Source organism: Peromyscus leucopus, chromosome 10, assembly GCF_004664715.2.
Source record: "Peromyscus leucopus breed LL Stock chromosome 10, UCI_PerLeu_2.1, whole genome shotgun sequence".
Lineage (NCBI taxonomy): Eukaryota > Metazoa > Chordata > Mammalia > Rodentia > Cricetidae > Peromyscus > Peromyscus leucopus.
The window spans coordinates 89,863,092-89,880,111 of record NC_051071.1 but is presented as its reverse complement, the minus strand read 5'-3'; the positions used below and the strand labels follow the sequence as shown (position 1 = coordinate 89,880,111).

The window sequence follows — 17,020 nt, the reverse complement described above, 5'->3', positions numbered from 1 at the left end:
GGTTTATATGAGGATTAGGTTACATTTGTTAGAATGATTGTCTTAGTGATAACTATATTTAATTGATATACTATTTAACCTTAAGAAAGATGTGGTGATGTACACGGTGACTGTGAGAGAAAATATAGAGTTCTCAGCAGCTCTTCGACTCCCAATGACTGTAATGAGAGATGAACGAAAAAGGCGAATTGATGAGGTCCTTGAACTTCTGCATCTGGATAAAGTGGCAAATGTCAAGGTAATGTGAAGAAAAATCTTGAAAATTTCAGAGTCCCCCCCAACCCCCCCAAAATCCTCATGTTGATAAAATGACCCTCCATTATCAGTTTCCTCTAATGTGTGTGGTCCAGGTGGCTGCTCTCTGTATTAATGAGTAAGTGACTGGTTACAAGATGTAAAGTGGAGATTGAGCTGGGAAGCCTTCTTAGCAGTGGTTAAACCTGGGAATGGAGTGTGATCCAGGAGGGAAAAGTGTTCCTCACATGGCCATTTCCAAGTTTCCTCACATGAGCCTCCTCCTCCTCCTCCTCAGTCTTAAACTCTTGACTCATGGAGAATCTGACAAGTGCTTTCTTCTGTTTATTGTCTCTTCCCCGAGGACTTGTCCCTTTGTTGTTTCAGAATGTTTTCTGGACTGACATATGACGTGGGATTGAGGACTCTGGCTCTGTGTTTCACTCTGCATTTATTCCCTCCAGGGTTGTACTTGGTCTCTTTTAGCATTTAGTTCTGACTTTTTCAGTGCTTGTTATTTTCTGTAGCCTTTCTGTGTTTTTATCTCATCCTGTCTGTGGTGGCTAGTGTTAACTGTCACCTTGACACAGTCTGGAGCCACCTGGAATCATCTAGAAGAGAGTCTCAATGAGGGATTGTCGTCAGCTGGCTTGTGGTCATTTCTGTAAGTGACTATCTTGATTGAGTTAAGTGATGTGGAAAGACCCAGCCCACTTAGGCAGCACCATTCTTTGGGTTTGGGTCCTGGGTGTCATGAGAATGGGGAAAGTGAGTTGAACACTGACAGGCTTGCATGCATTCATCCCCTCTGTGCTCTTGACTGGATGTAACCAACTGCATCAGCTTCCTGCCTGGACTTCCCTGCAATGGTTGACTCTACTTTCAAATTTTATGCTGAAATAAAACCTTTCACTCCTCGTTTACTTTTTGCAAGACCATCTTATCTTAGTGTCTAGACGAAAACATAGGATAGCCTTTTGCCCCCGCTCCCTCCTTCCTTATCGTCTGTCAATATTTAGTACCAGCTCCTGTGTTAGGTTTTAATGATACAAACTTGAGCAAGAGAAACAGTGAACCTGGTGACTCCTGTGAGGATTTGTGTAGGATTAGGAGGGGTAATAGATAAGTGGTGAACTTCACAGCTAACTATGTCATAGCTAACTAGTTTTAAAAGACTAACACGTTTTAAAAGACTATTATGTAATACTTCATTCCTAAATAATTATTCTTAATCTTTAAAAATTAGTGATTGCTGATTTAACAATTCCATTCTTAACTAAAATCTTGATATCCTCAGCCTGTCAGGTCTCTAACCATTCGCAGTCCCCAAATGCTTATGATTACATTGTTTACAGAACTTGATAAGGCATTTAAATTTATTATATGCCTAGAGTTTTTCCTCTTCTTGTGTCCTCCAAACCATCCTGTCTCTCACAGTGACATCAACTCATTGAGAAGATTATATATAGATGTCTGCTGAGCAGACATTTGGTGGTATGGATGGAAATGGGCTACCCAGAATATTATTCTCATGGATTAATTCCTGTGGTGGTTCCTTCTTAGAGGCAGTGAGGAACAGGAAGGTATTGGCTGTTGATTCCCACAATACTTCTCTACAGTCGTTTATGAGATATTGTAGATTTTGTTGGGAAGAACAATAGAAAAGCTCACATTCACCATGCTTTCTCTTTTTCCTGAGTGATGGAATTTTGTTTGCTTGGCTCTGTTTATTTACATAGTTTTATGTCTACAATAAACTTCTTCCTATTGTTCTGTTTTTAACAATAATTAGTCATTGCCCTAAGGTGTTTACTTGTTTTTTAGGGACAACATATGAAGTTATTTATTAACTTCTTGAAGTTATGAAAGTAATATATTGCAAGAACTTTAATATAATTTTTATGAATACTTTAAAAAATGTGTATGTGTGTATGCCTGCATTTGTGTGTATGTGTGTGTGTGTGTGTGTGTGTGTGTGTGTGTGTGTGTGTGTGCATATGTGTGTATGTTCGCGTGGGCGGTCACTTGCATGCCATAGCACACACATGGAGGTCATAGGACACCGTTGTCAAAGGTCCTTTCTCTCCTCCCACCTTGTTTGTAAGGCAGGGTCTGTCTCTTTCTGCTGATGCTCTGCACGCATGCCTGATGCTCCTGACCCGCCTCCCATCTCACTGTAATTACATCTTGATGGAATTAAGGATGCATTCCTCTGCATATAGCTTTATATATGAGTTCCAAGGATTGAACCCAGGGTTCAGGTATGCGTGGCAAGTGATTTTTCCCTGCTAAGACTTCTCTTCAGCCTTTCATAAGATTTTGATTTAAGAAATGTAGAGGCAATAGGTCATTACTCCAAAAGATTGACTGTTGTGTAGCCTGCACTATAGTACACTGCTAATACCAGCCTCCTGGGCCCATGAGTGTTTACAAAAGCATGCTCACTGAAGCTGTTTCTCATTGTGGCATTTTAAAACAATGTTAGGGAGTATCTTACTCCTGAGTACTTAATTACTTTTCATCCATAAAAATAAGGACATCTGCTTACCTATAAACTCTATTCTTAACTATCAAAGTGATAGTGTGTCTGTGTGTCCACTTGTGTGTTTATATGCCTGTGTGTGTGTATGTGCCTGTGTGTTGTGTAGAGTGCCTTTCTTGTGTGTGTTGGGAGGGTGTTAATTGACTACCAAATTACTAGAGATAAGTCATCTTCTCCTGTCCCGTCTTCCTCATTCCTACGACAGAGATCTCACTGTGCCAGACTTGGAGTGTGATAACTCATTACCATAGAACATGTGACTTGATAAAGAACAAACAGTAACTGTCATTAGCACGGGCTTCATGTCAAGTCTGATCTCAGCCTCTTTCTACTCACTTGGAAAAGAAAATCCTCCTTCTTCTCCCAGGTGCCCACATTGTGCTCCTCAGGATAATGATATAACAAAACATTTTAATCCTGGAAGAGGCAAGTTCAACAATGACAATGACTGTGATTGTTCTTGTTGATAATGATGGTTGTTGGTGCTCTAGCCTAGATCTAAGGAGCTCAGGAAAAGGACCAGTATAGCAATGGAGCTGGTCGCCGAGCATCCCATTCTGTTCTTGGATGATCCCACCACTGGCTTAGACTTGAGCACTATGACAGATATCATCTCGGTCCTGAGAAGGTAAGTGCTAAAGGAGCATTAAGTTTTATTCACTCAATACTTGGTCACTTGTGTGTGTTTGGTGCAGGAGATTCAGAAGTAAGCATCAGAGTTTCTTCCTTGTTTGTTAGAGGGAAACTTCAATTAACAAGGAACACACATCAAGAACAATGAGACAAGAGCATAGGGAAAGATGGCTGTGGTGAAGGTGGAGCACTGCTTTAAATAAATGCCCCCATAACCCTCAAGCAAGTGTCAAGTGAGCTGGGTGTGAGTGACTGAGATCTGATCAGAGTGCTGTATGGAGGGAAAATGCATTTGTTCTGAGGCAAAGCATGTTTGCTGTGTCTGGAACATTAAATAGCCCAACTTGACTAGACCCAGTAGCCTGAGGGGATGAAAAGTTGCTAGTTTACTGCTAAAAACACAACAGACTGGGTGACTTGATAGAAGTTAAATTTATTACAGTTATGGATTCTGGAAGCCAGATATTAATGTATCCACAGACTGTGTCTCCTGAGGCCTGGGTCACTGAGCTGTGGATGGTGTCTCCTTCCTCTTTATGTGTCTATGCCCTGATCCCTTAAATGGACACTACTAGTACACCACTAGTACACACTAGTAAGTTCATTTAAACTTAATTACCATTTTAAAGACTCTTGTCTTCAAGAGTCTTTAAACCACATGATAACCACATTCTAAATTCTTAGATGTGAAGACTTCAACCAATGAGTCTTTGGAAGGACACGATTCAGCCCTCCTCATTCACAGTTGAAGTGAGGGGTTTGTTTGGGTTGGGTGTAGATTGCCTGGACCACCTGGGCCACTGGAAGGACTAAGGTTTCCATGGCAGGGGATGTGGGAAGGTTTCTGAGTTTAGAGCAGAGCATGCATCATGGAGAAGGTTGTGCAGAATCATCATGGGGATATAAAGTGTTAGCAAGAAGCTGAGAGGTGGGGGTTCCTTAGTTAGGGAATGGTATGTTTTGGGTGTGCTTTGAAGATAGAATAAATAGCATTATCTCAGGGACTGACCCTGGATGTGGTAGCTGAGGGAATGATTCCCAAGGTCTGGGTCCTGAACCCGGGGAAGAATGAACTAAAAGAAGTGATGTTTCCTTCTCTCAAGAAAGATGTCTGGGGCTGAAACATTTATAGAAAAAAATGTAACAGTTAGATTTTTTTTTTTTTTTTTTTTTTTTTTTTTTGGTTTTTCCAGACAGGGTTTCTCTAAGTAGCTTTGCGCCTTTCCTGGAACTCACTTGGTAGCCCAGGCTGGCCTCGAACTCACAGAGATCCGCCTGCCTCTGCCTCCCGAGTGCTGGGATTAAAGGCGTGCGCCACCACCACCCGGCAAGATTTTTTCATTTTAAAAATTAATAAGAGTTTCACACTGAATAACCCCAAGAACCGCATAAGGACTGTCCCATTCCCATGACCTGGCCTCCTGGCTGTTGAACTCTACTGCACTCTCTGTCTGTCCTTCCTTCCCCTTGTTCTTTGTTTTGTTCTGACATCATGGTCCATCACCCTAAACACTCCTGCCCGTCCCTCCAAGAACCACATCATCCACCATTGCACCTCCCCAGTGAGGAAGTCAACACCTGGGGCCTTGTCACCTTCCATTCTGTAGACTCCTCAGGTGTCACACCCTCCCTGTCTGTCCCCTCTCCTGTCTGCTTCAGGACACTCTAAGATCAAGTTCTTGTCATTTTCAGTATGAAACGCTTCTCTCTGTCCCTGTGTCTCATGCCATGGCTAGTCTTAGTGTATCACATGGGTCATCCTAAGTGTGGTTCCTCCCAGTGTTCTGGAGCAGACTCAGGCCTGATATGCTGTGTTCTCCCTGGTCCCCAACACTCCTGGAAGTGCATCCTAGTGGTAGGATACTATTTTTTTTTTTAACATTTTTTTTATTGTGTGTGTTTTATGTGTGTGTGTGTGTGTGTGTGTGTGTGTGTGTGTGTGTGTGTGTGTGTAGCATACATGTAGAGGTTAGAGGACAACTCAATGAGTTGACTTTCTCCTTCCACCAACTGGGTTCTGGGAACTGAACTTAGGTCTTTAGATTTGGCACCAAGTGTCTTTACCCATTGATCCATCTCATTTCCCTGGCTTTAATCTTGATCATCTAATCATGCTGGTGGTTCTGGGTTATGTCACATGAAATTACAATTTTTCCTTTTGTGATTCATTAACAGTCTGACAGGGAAAACAATCAGCTGTTATGCCATTATTCTGCTCCTTATCTTGTTGCTACCAACCAGTGGTCCTGCTGAGAATAAAAGAAACAGAAACAAACATTCACTCCTCTGTCTCCCGCCCCCCCATCACCCCTTCATGTGTATTAGTGGCACTGGGAGCTGCAGCACATCATGGAGCAGACCCTTCTGTCCAAACAGCTTTACTTGTATAACCAGTTGTTGGTGAGGTTCAAGGCCTCTGGCTTCTGGTACACCATCAATGCAGGACCCTCACTGAAACTCCTCTGGGATATCCTGCTGCTACCCTGAGTCATGGAGATCCTGCAGCTATGGATCTGCAGGATCACTATTCCCTACATGTGCTACAGCAGGTCACAGATGGGGTAGATGATGGGTTAGGCAAACTCAAAGTCCTGGATGTGTGCCTGGGTGGTAGATGAGCTGGTCAGTCCAGGACAGATATGCCACCATACCTAGCTTTTATAAATGTGTTTTCAAATCAGTTTTTTTTTTTTTGAGACAGGGTTTCTCTGTGTAGCTTTGTGCCTTTCCTGGAACTCACTTGGTAGCCCAGGCTGGCCTCGAACTCACAGAGATCCGCCTGGCTCTGCCTCCCGAGTGCTGGGATTAAAGGCATGTGCCACCACCGCCTGGCTCAAATCAGTTTTAAAGAGTATTTTGGGTTATTGTTTCTCCTAACAGAAGATATGACTTCCTGAAATGGTAGTTCAGGAATTAAACCAATGATCAGGTGGTGGTAGCACACACCCTTAATCTGATCAAATGGCAGACAGAGTCCCTGTGTGGTCAAGGACACAGCCAAGCGTGGTGAAACGCAGCTTTAAGCCCAGCACCAACCATAGAGACCTGGGGGTCTATACAGACAGGCAGTGATGAGGAAGTCATGTGGCTGGGCTTAGAGCCAATGACAAGGCAGAACAGGAAGGCAATAAAAACACAGGTCAGACAGGAAGAAGCTCTCTCTGGGGAAGTTACTGTGTGGTGGTAAGCTAAGGCTAGGCATGGCTATTTGCTCTGATCTCTTCGGCTATTACCCCTGTATTTGGCTCTGTGTTTCTTATTTAATAAGACTGTTTAGAAATTCATCTACAGCTATCAGGTGCATAATACAAGTGAGAGGAAGTGTTTTTAAGGAAAATTCAAGCTGAAATGGGAACAGAGAGTATAACTTCAGGAATAAAATATTTTGTTGAGAATTTCAAGTTTTCGATGTTCCATTGACTTATGACTTTCCCCTCTTTGAACTCAGGATGTCTATGAGGGGACGGACAATCATCTTCTCCATTAATCAGGCCCAGTACTCCATCTTCAGATTTTTTGATAGCCTTACCTTAGTGGCCTCAGGAAAAGTCATGTATCATGGGCCTGCACAAGAAGCATTGGAGTACTTCACATCGGCAGGTATGGCTGGCTTTTGCTGTGAGAGCTCCTTCATTCAAGGGATCTGGGAAGAGAACAGGGCTTCCCAGGAGTACTGCTTGACCTTCCTTCAGAATTACTGTGTGGGTTTCACCATTTTAAATACCTTTGGTTAATTTGGTGACAGGATTTTGTTAGCTGTGCAGCACAGGTTGTTGTTCAGCTCTCTTTTCTTTCTGCTGTCCTGTGTCATGCCTGGGTTACAGTATTTTTCCTGAGCTTCTTGTTCTGCATCCCAGTTGTGGTGACCCTCTTAATTAACATGCTGGCCTCAGGCCCAGTTATCTGTCACTGGAACAGCTTTGGAAAGCCCAGCATCATCCTGTTCTTGATCACTTAACACATGGTGGTTTTCAGTTTTCCCCTAGTGTGGTCTGACTCTGAGGAGCTGTGGAGATGTTACTTATATTAGTTGTAACTTTGCATTTCAGGTTTAGGCAGTGCTTAGGGGCTAGAGTGGCTTAGGTCTGGCTTCTGTGGACTCATGTTTTTGTGCCTGCCTGTTTTTTTTTCATAGTTAGATTTGATGATGAAATATTTTTTAATGTTTCATGCTGTCAGTTTCATTTTAGCAAAATAGGAATATAGTTATGGATAATGTATCTCCAAATATAGGTTTAAATATTTGCTTTTGGTTACTCTCTAGCACCCTGAGAGACCAACTCCCTGAACTGCATCCAGGGTTGCAAAAAGAATACTTTCAGAGTAGTAGGACTTAGGAATAACTCTTATTTTTCTGAGGGAATCAGATTCACACACATACTGAGGCGTTTTCTTTATTTTTCTCTAGCTTCTCCCTCTTTCTTGGTTCTGTATCCTCTTATATACATCCCATGAAAAGTAAAGCAAGTTACATATGAGGGCATGATTAACCATGGCAATGCCCAGATGAAAGGTTCAGGCTGTAACCTGAGGCCGGGGGCACAGTGCCCAGTGAGACAAGCTGCTGAGGAATTTTTTAGGGAGTAGATCTTTATCAGCCAGACTTATCAAGTTGGGAACTGGCACCAATGTTGCTTTGTGTCTGGCCTTGGTTCTACAAATAGACACCCTGGAATACCTTGTGTATTTTCTCTGGAGGTTTATCTTAGGAAGCATTCAGTCTAGTTTGAATTTGCTCTGAGGCTCAAAATCAGCCAATTGTATGTAGCATGTCTTAGAACTGAGAAGAAATTGCTGTTTTCTTTATGTAAGTCTGTGCTAGTGATAAAAAACAGGGCCTAAGTGTCTTACAGTCTCATGGAATAATAGATCTAGTTATGAAGCATATCCTAGTATATTTTCTACATATCAAAATTATACAGCTTAATGATGAGTGATCTTCAGGCAGTCCACAAATATAAGTGACCATAAGATTGAGGTGATCATGATATCCTGGTACATATTATATGAGATTACATATCAGAGTGCAGGTATTGGGGAGATACCACAGCTGTTTTTGCACATGTGGAATTACAGACAGACACAACCATGCCCATAGGCACTGGGGAGAACTCCTGCAGCTGTTTTTAGGGAAGAAACATAGTGGTACATGAGAGAAATTATAGACAGACGCACCTGGCTTTCAGAGTCTGGGGCCATGAGCCTTGCTTAGCGAGATTCCTCCATCAGAGAGTTATTCATCTGGAGGGTTGATACCTGAATTATTAATTGCCACCTGCTGTATATTCTTGTAGCCTCTGTAAAAGCCACTGTACCAGCAGCTCTCAGTATCACTCTTTGTTTTTTATTAAACTTTGTCATTTAATAGTGTAAATGTTTGTGAGTCTTTGGAGTCCAATAAAATTTAGGCCAAATTCAAAAGATTGTTTCATATGTATGTAGAACATACACATCAACATACATCTATATTCATAAATGTGTATGTACATATATGTTTATATTGTACTGGGAAGCAGGTATTTTTGAAATATTATGAATGAATATGCAAGAGGAAAGGATGTTAGTGGGGGAGGCAAGAAGAGGAAGAAGCTCTTAGATTCTGTCTCCCCTCCCCATCCCACTCTCTGAAGAGTGTCCTCAGGGTTGTGTTCTTGGCCAACTTCTTTGTAGGTTACGAATATGATTCCCACAACAACCCTGCAGACTTCTTCCTGGACATCATTAATGGAGGTTTCTCGGCTCTATTAGACACAGAGGAAGAAGGCCATGATGGTATGTGAATCTTTTAGAGTCAGATTTTTTGCCTAAAGGATTTCATTATAACACAGTAGTGTGGTTCTTTAGATAGTAGCTTTACATGTTAATTCAGTGTCCTAAAATTAGCTAATAGTGTTTTCTGTCTGTTGTGCTTGGTGTTTTATATTTAAATTATAACAGACCATTTATATGATACTGTCAGTTGTAAAGGAAATTTCTGTTAGAAAAGTAAATGTACTTATTGTTTGTCATATTATTCTTGTTATTGTTTTAGATGTGGTTTGCTTATGTAGCCAGGCTGGCCTTAAATGTGTGCTCTTTCTACCTCACCTCCCAAATATAGGTATTACAGGGTTATGTCACAATGCCTGGTTTTGTTTATAATATTTAAAAAACATGATACTTGGCAGTTTTTACATTTGCATATACATTCACATGAAGCAGAAAGCAGGGACCAGCCCTTTATGTTACAAAGGGAAGGAAGACTTTGTGAAGACTTGGGGTCCAGATGGGAAGAGGTCATTCACATTGCTATATCCATGGGATAGTGACAGTAGTCAGGTCAGTTAGGGACACTCTTCTAATCTGTTAAGGAATTACACAGGGGTAATTTTATTATGCTCAAAATTGGTGGGTTGAAGATGTAAGTCAGATGGTAGCATCATTTCCTTGCATGTACATGCCTTTGGTTCCTGGCACCACATAACTGTGCGTGAAGTGCATGCCTGTCATCTTAGCCCTTGAGACAGACACAGGAGGACCTGGAGAAGTTTTAAGGTCACCCTTGGCTTTTTAGCAAACTTTGAGGCAAGTCTACTGTGGTGGAATTGTGTTCCCCAAAATATTGTGCACCTTAATAAACTTATCTGGGGTCAGAGAACAGAAGAGCCACTAGATACAGAGGCTAGAATATGGTGGCACTCACACCTTTAATCCTAGGCTTCTGGAGGCATGGATCTCTGTGAGTTCAAGGCCACAGTGGAAATAGCCAAGCATGGTAACTCATGCCTTTAATCCCAGAAAGTGAGCCTTTAATCCCAGGGAGTGATGGCAGAAACCAGAAAGGTATATAAGGCATGAGGACCAGAAACTAGAAGCTTTTGACTGGTTAAGCTTTCAGTCTTTCGAGAAGCAGTTCAGCTGAGATTCCTTTGGATAAGCACTCAGAGGCTCCCAGTCTGAGGAAACAGGATCATCTGAGAAGTTGGCCAGGTGAGGTAGCTGTGGCTTGTTCTGCTTCTCTGATCTTCCAGCATTCACCCCAATACCTGGCTCTGGGTTTGTTTTTGTTAATAAGACTCTTTAAGATTCATGCTACATCCTAGGGTACATGAGACTGTCTCAGAGAAAAACTGGTACATAATGTATGTGTTATTCATGAAAAGTGTCTCAGAAAAATCAGTTAAATTACTGTCTGTTTCTTGTCTTTATCCACTTTTATCTCAAAGCTGACAAATATACAGAACTTTCTGAGAGACAGCACCAAGTCACAGAAAAATTAGCCAATATGTATGCCCAGTCCTCCTTATACAGAGAAACGAGAACTGAACTGGATCCACTCTTGGGGGAACAGAGGACAGGGAGGAGCTCAGCCGTGGAGGAGATCACGTGTGTCACCCCTTTCTGGCATCAACTCAGATGGAATATCTTTCATTTATTAAAAAATTACTGTGGTTTTCCAGATGTCACTAGGAATCAGGTAATCTGATGAACTATATTAATTGTATTGTGAAAAACTAAAGTGGGAACAATTTGTTTCTGAGTCGGTCTACTTCAGGTCACATTTGTCTTCTACTGTGTTCCATATATTTGTCATCTCCACTCGGCATATATTCAATAAAGCAAGTAGAACATGATTAACTTTTTAGTTACAGAAAACATTTTTAGTGGTTGTTTTTTTTATTTAGGGGAACTATAATGACTAATCCCAGTAGGAAATTTAATTCAGGGAAGGTAACAAGAAATTCAGCACACCTGGGAGTTCCTCATACCTGTCTAATTCACCAGTGCATCCTACAAGTTCAGAGTCCAGGAATGAGTGAGGGAGTCAAAGGCTTTTGCCCTGATGTAACTTTTCATGTGGGTGGATGGATGGTAACTGAATAAACAGATAAAACTGTAGCATGTCAGATGAAAGAATGGACTTGGGAGAAAGTTTAAGCAGGAAGGGTGGAGGTAACTGGGGAGGGAAAGGGGGTTGATCTGTAGTTGATCATGTGATGAGGAAACAGGGCCATTGATCCCCTCTGAGGATTAAAGGCGTGGTTCACCATGCTTGGCTGTATCCTTGAACACATGGATTTCTGCCTCTGGAATGGTAGGATTAAAGGTGTGAGTGCCACCATTTTCTAGCCTTTGTGGCTGTTCTGTCTCTGACCCCAGATACATTTATTAGGGTGTACAATATTTTGGGAAACACAGTACCACCACAGAGAGATCTGATCTTAAATAATGCACAATGTATAGAATACTTTCTATTCCTAATGAAAGTTTTTCTTTTCCCCATTATCTTTTTGAAAGGCAATTATCACAATTATTCTGGCCGTGCTTGTGGGCATCGCTTTCTGTTTCCTAAGGAATGATTGTACTGAAGTCCAGACCAGGTACGCAAACTTGGATCCTGATTTTCAGAAAATGCTGTCACTTTGTTCACGCTTATGTAAATCCATCAAGAATTGGAATTCATGGCATGAACCGCGTAATCATTTTATGATGTGATAGAGTGTGTTGGTACATTGAAGCCTGAGTGGATGAACTCACTTTTTCACATGTTTGTGTGTAGATAATATGAAACTATTCACACAACACATTTCACATTTTAGCAGTTTTTGTGTATGGAGTAGCTTCATGTTATATGAGTATCATCACACTCTAAATGTAGGGCATTTTTTCATCTTCCCAAATGGAACCCAAGAGCTCTGAAAGAAGACTCCACATACTGCCCACTCCCAATTCCTGGTATCAACCATTCTATTTTCTGTCATTGAATGTGACTAATATGGGAACCCTGAATTGGAGTCACACAATTATCTGTGTTTCCGTGTTTTTTGGGTTTTGTTCTTGTTTGTTTTGGCTGGCTTGTTTCCATTGGTCTAATGTCCTCAGGTTCATCAAAGTGTGGCATGTGTGTGAATTTCTTGGGCTCTGTAAGGCAGACTAATGGACCAATGTGTGTGTGTGCTGTGTTGTTTCCCGTTCATCTGTGGCTGGAAATGTGGTTTGCTCTCACCTTTGAGTGCTATGAACCATGCTGTTGAGTGTGCAATACATCTGTTTGAGCTCTGGACTTTCGCTCTTTAAGGTAGAAAGCTTGAGTTGCCAAATCATAGGTCATTGGGTTAATTGTTGGAGGAACTGCTGTCCTGTCTCCAACTCCACTGTACTATTTTATATCCTCACCAGCACAACCCAAGGGCTCCAATACATCCACATCCTCACCTAAACTTGTGTTCTTTCTTGTTTTGAATAAGATATTTAAGAAAAAATAAATGATATTTCATTGGATGTTTTATGAAGTGACTGCAATTTCCCATTTTAAATACGAAAGTTTTCTTTTCATTCCAAAATTATTTATTTCTTTAGTGTGTGTATATGTGTGGGCATGCATGTACTACAGAATACATGAGAAGGTCAGAGGACAGTTTACAAGAGCTGACCCCTCCACCACATGGGTTTTAGGATTGTACTCAAGGTCATCAAGCTTGGCGGCAGTCATCTTTACTGCTGAACCATCCCACTGGTCCTTAACTGTTCCTTGCTGTTGAGTTACAGTGATTTTTGTTCCTGAGATGAGAATCCCAAACCAGATACATGATACATAGACATTTCGTCTCTTCTGTGTGTTGCCTTTTTGTTCTGTTTATAATGCTCTTGGTACATAAATGTTTTAGTTTACCTATTTATTCTTCTTTTGTTTCTTTGGTGCCAATTTTCTTGAGCATATTTGCTTTGTTTGAATGTGAGTGTGGGGTAATAGAATGGGACTCAGTTTTTCCTGACTTGTCTTATAGATGCCACCTTTGTGGTCCTTGTCTAATTTGAGCTATAATGTGACTTTAAAGATATCCTTTCATGTTAAACCTTTTAAAATGACCATAGCATGTTCCAAACATAGTGTCTCATCAGAATCATAATTTTCAGAATTTTCACTGTAATTTATGTATGGCATAAAATTGTTTCCTCAACTGGGCCTCCTGCTTGACACCCATAGCCTCAGGGTACCTCCCTATAGCCAGAGAGGCTTGACAATTACGGAAAGATGATTAAGAACTTCAGGAAGCTTCTCTTGAGACAGGCAGACACACAGAGAGAAACAGAGACAGAGATATAGAGAGAAACAGAAAGACAGATGAGAGAGATAAAAAGAGACAGACAGTGAGGTGTTATATGTACAGGTTTGTGTGGGGTGCACTCATGTGTATGTGAGTGTGTGCATGTGCATGTTGGTGAGCATGCATAAATCTGCATATGGAGGTCAGAGGTTGATGCCAGGTTTTTCTGATGACTTTCCACTTTCTTTTTCCAGGCAGGTCCCTCACTAGATCTAGAGCTCATTGACTTGGCCAGACTGGCTGGCTAATGAGCTGCAAGTATCCACCCTTCATTACTGGAGTTACAGATGAGAACTACTGTGCTGGGTATTTTTACATGTGTTGTAGGCATTTGAACTCAGATCCTCACAGCTGCATGGCAGACACGTTGCTGAATGGACCAGCTCCATAGCTGTACAAATCTGTTTTGATGTATGGAAAACACTGATTTAGTTTTGAAGATAAGAAGAAACATAAAAATCAGTTCTTCTATGAATTGTCTTCTGTGTGGATCAGGAGTTAGTCTGCAGTAAGATGATTGTTACATCTATTTCCATCTGTCTTCTTTTCACCTTCCTGAAGGCCAAGGTCTGAATGCTTTCCAAATCTGCTAGTACTTGGTTTATGCCCTGTGTAGAGAGCACATCTTAACCCAGCAGAAACAGACAACAATATAGATGGTGTAGACACTGTCACAGGAAACATTCAGACACAAACTCCAAAAAAACTGATGTGGAAATTGTTGTGCCATGTTGCTCGACCCCTAAGCAAGACCACCACAGAGCCAAAATCCGATGCAAGGACAAAGGGGCTTATTAATAACACACAAGCCTGGGCGTGGTCTGTGTCCAACACACTGGCTAGCCAGGTGAAGGAGGATGGCCCTGAGCTTTCAGAGTGAATTTTTCATAGCATCTTTTGTCCCAGGTATTCAGGCAAAACAACCTTGCTGTTTGCTGACCGCTACCATGCCTCTGTGCACTGCACCATGGGAAGGGACTTGTTCAGGCAAGGTCCTCCTCCATGTTAAGGAGTTTCAGGCAAATCAGGAGGTCCTGGATCCACCAGGACCAGGGCCAGAACTGGGCCACTCTGTAGTGCCACCTCCTGGGCAGTTTGATCTGCCAAATTATTGCCCTTTGGAATTTGTCCGTCTCCTATTTGGTGTCCTGGACAATGTATTATGGCCACTTTCTTAGGACTCCATAGGGCCTTGAGAAGGGCTTTTTTTTTTTTGATAATCTTATCCTCTGTAGTCAACTGCCCCCTTTCTTTATATATTGCTCCATGCACATGGGTGGTGGCGAATGCATATTGGCTGTCAGTGTAGATATTAACCCTTTCCCTCGCCCTAGTTCCAGGGCCTTTGTCAGAGCCACCAACTCTGCTTTCTGAGCATTGATTTAGCCCAGACTACCTCCTCTGAGGTGGTGGCCGCTGCCCTGCATACCTTTGTCCATTGTGCCCAAAACTGCTTCCATCAGTGTACCAGGTGACTTCTTCATCAGGCAGGGGAGTATCTTTCAGGACAGGCCGAATACAGTGTGCCAGGAAGAGCCTCCTCTGGTTCCTGCAGACCTTGTCCCAGGGGGAGTACCATCGAGGGGTACTCGAGATGGAGAGGGGAAAGTCCTGATCCAGGAGCAGTTGCCCTTCCCTTGAGAACAGCTGGTCCTCCTGATAATGATAGGAACCAGCCCTTTTATTACTGGTCCTTTGTAACCAGTAACCTGTACAACTGGAAGTCTCAGAATGCCCCTTTGTCTGAGAATCCCTGGGACCTGATTAACCTTCTTGAGACTGTTCTTTTTACCCATCAGTCCACAGCCAATCCAGCTCTCATAGATTCTGCATTCCCCCTAACCCGTCCCAGTACTATTGGAGACTTTGATGTATTAAGCCTTTGTTTTAGCTTCATAACTATTTGTTGGCCAGCAGACTATCCACCCTGGGCTGGGGGTTGCCTTGACCAGAGACCATAACTGGGTGTTTATGTCTCTGGAACTTGGTCCAGCTTTTATCTTAGTATTGTTAGAAATGAAGTTTTCTTTACAATGGAATTTGTCTTGCTCTCTCAGAAATGATCTTGGAAAATGCAGACATAAAAAAGAGCTTTATTAGCTGTTTCTTCACATTCTTTTCAGAAATTGTGAAATGCTCTTAGTTTGTATTTTTCACTTCTGCTGCTACCAGTATTGTATAAGAAGTTGTACTGTGTGACAATGGCCTATGTGTGTAGTTTATTTCAGTTGTCGTGATTAGTGGTTGATTCTTTTGGTTAGTGTGCTGGTTAGTTTTTTGTCAACTTGGCAACAGCCAGAGTCATGTGGGAGAAGGAACCTTGATTAAGAAAATGCATCTATCAGGTTGGCTTGTAGGTAAGTCTGTGGTACATTTTTTTTTTTTTTTTGATTAATGATGGATGTGGGAGGGGCCAGCCCACTGGTGGCAGAGCCACCTCTCGGCAGGTGGTTCTGAGTTGTATGAGGAAGCAGGCTGGCAATTCATGAGGTGAAAGCCAGTAAGGAGTAAGTCATAAGGAGCCAGCCAGTAAGGAACACCTCTCTGTGGCCTCAGCTTCCATCCGTGCTTCCAAGATCCTGCCTTGAATTCCTGTCTGACTTTCCTCTGGGATGGACTGTGACCTGAGATATGTAAGCCAAATAAATCCCATTCTCCACCAGTTGCTTTTGGTCATGGTGTTCATCATAGCAGCAGAAACCTAAGTAGGATAGTTCAAAATAACTTCCTCAAGATCATCTATGAAATAAAGCTATTAAAATTTTCAGGGTCAATATCAATATTTACTTTATCAGTAATGTTCAGGAGGTCAGAGATGCTTCTCATGTTTGGATCTAGCAAAGCCTTTGTACTTTGTCTAACTGTACAACTAGGAGCTGGGTTTGAATTTTGTGGCATGTGAGCTCCTTTGACTCAACAGATTTACAGGGTTGAGGTGGCAGCCAAACATTAAGGAGAAAGCGTTGAAAAACAATTGAGAGCAGACATTTACTCTGTGCATGCTTACATGCCTATTTAAAAAAATTTACCCAATAAGCACGTGAAGTCTGATGTTCATTCCAGTGCTAGGCACAGTAACCAAGTTAAGGAATTTAGCTGTCTGTCAACACATAAATGATAAAGAAAATGTCACTCATATGCTGCTTATTTTTAATATGGGAATTTATAACAATATGCATAGAATTGAAGATTTGAGGAATATCATGACAAATAAGTAATGCAAACTCAGAAAGACAAACATGTTTCACTTACATGTGGATTATAAAGCAATTGACCTCCAGGCAGCATAGTGTACACTTTGCCAGGGCAGTGGGGAGTGAGGAGACACATATGGGCTAAGAGTGGAAAATCTGTTAAAAAGAAGAAGAAGTAAGATTTTTCTCCTTTGAGACGGATTGTACAACAATTCCATCCAGCAAATATTAATACACATTTCAAAGTTCCCGAGACTACATTTCTAATGCATTACCTTTAAAATGATGTATATGTGTAGTGATGGATATTACCTAATTTAATTTGATAT

At 41.7% G+C, this 17,020-nt stretch overlaps 1 protein-coding gene across 3 annotated transcripts in view; it reads left to right on the top strand.

The window, feature by feature from the left end:
* The window catches only part of LOC114691802 (ATP-binding cassette sub-family G member 3-like), a 54,953-nt gene that overhangs the window by 15,143 nt on the left and 22,790 nt on the right, over positions 1-17,020 (top strand). For all 3 annotated transcript variants that reach the window (XM_037209254.1, XM_037209253.1, XM_028867328.2), the window contains 6 exons: positions 86-238; positions 3,268-3,404; positions 6,858-7,009; positions 9,080-9,181; positions 10,615-10,865; positions 11,687-11,769. In XM_037209254.1, the coding sequence (XP_037065149.1) occupies positions 86-238; positions 3,268-3,404; positions 6,858-7,009; positions 9,080-9,181; positions 10,615-10,865; positions 11,687-11,769 (878 nt within the window). The remainder of the gene's footprint in view (positions 1-85; positions 239-3,267; positions 3,405-6,857; positions 7,010-9,079; positions 9,182-10,614; positions 10,866-11,686; positions 11,770-17,020) is intronic.